General features: G+C 41.2%; 1 protein-coding gene across 2 annotated transcripts in view; it reads left to right on the top strand.

Moving 5' to 3' along the window:
• Positions 1–3,201, top strand: part of MAS1 (MAS1 proto-oncogene, G protein-coupled receptor) — a 15,811-nt gene extending 12,610 nt beyond the window's left edge. For both annotated transcript variants that reach the window (XM_006021927.3, XM_025202012.1), the window contains exons 2-3: positions 880–977; positions 1,780–3,201. In XM_006021927.3, coding sequence (XP_006021989.1) covers positions 1,810–2,808 — 999 coding nt within the window. In that variant the 5' untranslated portion in view covers positions 880–977; positions 1,780–1,809 and the 3' untranslated portion in view covers positions 2,809–3,201. The remainder of the gene's footprint in view (positions 1–879; positions 978–1,779) is intronic.
• The last annotated feature ends 1,467 nt before the right edge of the window (positions 3,202–4,668 follow it).

Below are 4,668 nucleotides of genomic sequence, written 5' to 3'. Positions count from 1 at the left end.
CCCCCCGACTCAACAGACGTTTGCCTGTTGGGTTGGGAGATGGGGGGTGGGGAGGGGGTGGAGGCAGCCTGCACTGGCCCAGGCCAGCATGTGGGCGTGCTCCAGCAGCCTCCCAGGAGCGAGGGAGCCCCTAGCTGCTGAAAGGCCAGACATGAAGAGGGTGGGGAATGGGGCGCCCTTTGCCTCACAGCCCCATCCCAGGACACCTGGGGTATTTGGGGGAGTCGGGTTGGGCCCTTGAGGTGGGGGGCCCCATTTAATACCAGGGTTTTTCACATAATCAGTCATTTTTAAAGTGTTCTGCAGCTGTGGACGTGTGTTAAGTCATAGCTATAGAGTGCTTTCAGGGGCCAGATTCCTCTAAAATTGTAATTTCTGTCTGCACTCTAGGATACATCCACACCTTCCTGCTTGTTTCCTAGTCTGTTTATGTATTTGACATTAGAAAGTCATTGGCTGAAAAACAGAAGCAACCTGGAAGCTAGGACCAGAACCCAGGATTGCCCCTTCCAGAGGGTAGCACCTGCCTCACTGGGCCAGAGAGTCATTCCTTCTCTCACTTGTTCTCTTTCTGGCCCTGTGACACTTGCTGTCCTTTCTGCTCAATGGTCCACCTTCCGAGGGGGACTGAAGTATATCTAGAGCCCAGCCTAGGAGTTAAAACACTTGGCTGGGAAGGGCCAGATTAAAAAAAACCCTGAAGATGCATGGGACCTAGAACCACTTCTCCCATGCTAGGTAAGTGCTTAAACTTACTAGGCTATTGAGGAAAAGTTGGTCACCTTATCCTTCTCCCCTGCCAGACCATGGAAGTCAAGGCAATGCTGCTAGTTAGACATGCCAGGATACCTCTCCTCTGAATGAATTGCATCCCAACAGGGTCTCGCCCCTCTTCATGAATCAGATCAAGATGAATGCTGACATGACGGAAGTCCATGTAGCAGCCCATTATTTCATTCACTGAGAGCATAGGAGAGGTAAGTGTATCTCCCTGGGCAGAATGTGGGAGGAAGGGTACAGGGGAAAGGGGAGGCACCATGGAGGTATACAAGCTTACCTGATGTCTATTGACAGAATGGGAGAGCTATGCATCTCTGAAGGATGAAACATGATCAACACATTGGGTTAGTCATTGAGGGAATGGGAGACCTAATTGTCTTAGAAGTAAAGTAGGACCCTTCTTCTGAGGGAGACATAATTTTGGGATGAACTGAATTTAAGTCTTTAGAGACCTCATAGTTGAAGTAAGACTTGGGTCTATATTTGCACTGCACTTGCCACAATACACAAGGCTTCTGGACATTACTGACATTTAACTATGGTGTTTAATATCAGTATTAACAATAGCAATTAGCAATGGATTTTTGAAGTAAAGGGTAAACTTATAATCTTTTTTAGGGAAGCAAGTATTTCAGAAGCCCAGAGATGAAGAAAAACTGTAGTAGCTGTGTGCAAAGCTGAGGGTGGAGTGAACACAAACTGAATCCCTTTCTCATCTCATTTAAAACCAGGTTTCAGGTGCACCAAAGAAGAATGTTCACAATTCCATTCTGTTCTCTATATTTCTGATTATCTGAATAAAAAAAAATCTTTATGTGAACACAGACAGGCAAGTTTCTTTGAGTAGATGTGATATCTTTTATTAAACCAACTGAGTAGTTGGAAAAAAATTCTTAGCAAGCTTTCGGGCACAAACACCCTTCTTCAGGCACAGGGAGTCTTTCCTGGCCTTTATGTAAATATGTTTGTTTATGATATATCTTGTTGTCTTATTTGTAGGAAAAAAGGAGCTTTTTATCATATTTCCAAATGGATGAGTGGAATGTGACCTATTATAACTTCACTGAAGTCTCCATGGATTATACTACAACAAAAGGAAACTTTTCTATTGAAGACACACATGTATTTGCAACAGGTTTAGTTTGGCTAATGATGATCATCTCCATCCTCGGCTTTGTTGAGAATGGAGTAATCCTCTGGTTCCTCTGTTTTAAAATCAGAAGGAACCCTTTCACTGTCTACATCGCCAACCTGTGTGTGGCTGATGCCTGCTTACTCCTTTGTGACTTTGTTCTGTCAGTTCACTATACTTTACATTCTGAAGTCTATTTTGGTATTTACTACACACTAACCTTCTTCTCTTTTACCTTGCTTTTTGGGTATAACACTGGCCTCTGTTTCTTAATGGTCATCAGTGTTGAGAGGTGTCTATGTGTATTTTACCCAATATGGTACCGATGTCACCGCTCGAAGCACCAGTCAGTTATTGTGTGCACCATTCTGTGGACATTTTCTTGTCTGGTCACTACTGCAGAATATTGTGTATGCATTGATACAATTACTGAAGAGCCAATAGAAAGTTACAGGGAAATATGCCGGGGAGTGGTTATCTTCCTTTGTATTCTGAATTTCTTGTTGTGTGCTCCGCTCATGATTCTATCCAGCTTGATCCTTGTCGTGAAGACTTATAAAACCCCCATAACATCTCATTCCTCAAAGCTCTACATAATCATAGTGACTACAGTCATTATCTTCCTTATCTTTGCCTTGCCTCTCAGGATCATGTATCTCTTGCAGTATCAATATAATTCATTATTTTCAGATCTAACGGGGAACCTTATTATGTTATTGTCCACCATCAACAGTGCTGTCAATCCCCTCATTTATTATTTTGTGGGGAGTAGTAAGGAAAACCGATTCAGAGAATCCCTCAAAGCAGTCTTTGACAGGGCCTTCAAAGATGGATCAGAACCAGAATCTCAGGAAACTGCTGTCTATCAAAGAGCTGCTTCAGAACTAGCTCATTAATGTTCAAGAACATTCAAAAGCAAAGTAAAGCATGGTGTGCGTGGAAGTTAACATAAGCACCCTTATATAAGGAGATGGATTTTATCTCTTCAGTGGTAGAAACAAGCTATCGTTTTTCAGGGGGAACACACACCTATTTTTCCTAATGTTCCTTTGTTTCAACTACAAATATAACTCTTTGTCTTTAAACACCAGAATTATGTAATGTTGGATTGACTCTTTCTGCCTTGTTTCTAGTACAGTAATATACTCATTTGAAAAAACAAACTATGAAATTTATTGTACTATGACAGTGTTGCCACATGTTAAAATCTGTTGGAGTGAATGAAAAGGAGCAGGCCTAATAAACTGTTTTGAGACCCTCTCACAGCAGAGTTTTTTTTAATTCTTTTTTCTTAGAACATTCACTTCAATATTTGAACTTAGTTGGTTTCTTCTTCCTCTAGACCAGATTCTGACTGTGGTTATGTTCATGTAAATCTGGAGTCGCACTACTAAATTCAGTACAACTTCTCTAGATTGACATTAATCTTCATTTGATATTGGCATTAATTTTTTCTGATTTTAACTTGATGGTTTTAAATGTATATTTAATGAGTTAACAATATTATGTGAATGAACAGTTATGGGACTCATTTTTATCCCACCTACTCCAGCAACTCCTGGGGTAGAGAAATTTAATATCTATATTTAAAGCAATGGGATGTTGTCTCTCTTAACTGAAAGATTTACCATAGATCAGCTGAAACCTTTGTTCTTTTATCACATCTGCTTTCTATTGCCAAACACATTACAATAAAAAGTAATGGAAAAGTACATATGCATAACATTTACTGTATGTCTGGATATATTTGTATATGTGTATATGTATATAATTTGTGTATGTATATAAGTATATGTCTGTGTATAAACATTTAGGATGTATTTACATAGACATATTATATGCATATATCTTAGCAGGATATAGTAAAAGATATAGCAAAAATACCTTGTGTCCTAGTCGTCCACACACACAACAGTATACAAAATATGTCTTATAAAAAATATAGCTTCAGACACATAAAGGAAACAAGAGTAAAAAAGGTAATGTACTTTAAGACTTTGAGACTTGATTCTTTCCCCTGAATGAAATCTTCGGTTTTGTTTTAGTTGTCATGCAGGTGTTGAAATTTTCATTTAAGCTTCCTCTAAGGTAAAGGTAGAAAATGGCAAAGTCCTACACAACCAGAAGAAACAAATCCAACCAAACCAGAAACACACATTATATAGTTAAGATCAGAATGGAGCTGATCATGGGCTAATATACTCATCAGTATTACTTCATGCTTTGATTTTCACTGTTGACCTTATTTGGCTCGAATGAGAGATCACTAGGGGACACAACTTCTAAATGATAATTGGGAAGGTTGCCTATTTCCTACATTGCTATTTTAACTACAGGAAGGACAGGAATGAAGCATGGTGCGTTCATGTTGCAAATACAGAAAGAAAGAATCATTCTTTCACACGTCTCCATGCAGGTACTTGCAAGGCTGGCCTTTATGGGCGTATGCAGCTTGCCCCCTCAAACCCCTTTGAGGTGGGGCAACAGGCATGTGTGGGAACAAAAACTGTTCCCCGTGCTGCAAACTTGCAGAGCGGGGAGAAAACTAGACCCCTGGATATCTAGGGGTCTAAAAGAAGCAAAGTATAAAAACGCGGGACAATTGGAGGCTGGGTCCTCCATAGAGATGCTCTGGCTGCCAGCCCCCCGAGGCCCCCGACCCCTGCTGGGGCTGGCCCCCACCCCCAGCTCCCCGAGCCCCCCAAGCCCTGCTGGACCTGGCCCCTCCTTCCACCAGCCCCCCTGAGGCCCCTGAT

This window comes from Alligator sinensis, unplaced genomic scaffold (assembly GCF_000455745.1).
Source record: "Alligator sinensis unplaced genomic scaffold, ASM45574v1 scaffold682_1, whole genome shotgun sequence".
In the NCBI taxonomy this organism is placed as follows: Eukaryota; Metazoa; Chordata; order Crocodylia; family Alligatoridae; genus Alligator; species Alligator sinensis.
Note: the sequence above shows the minus strand (reverse complement) of the source record. Positions and strands in the feature narration are given on the sequence as shown.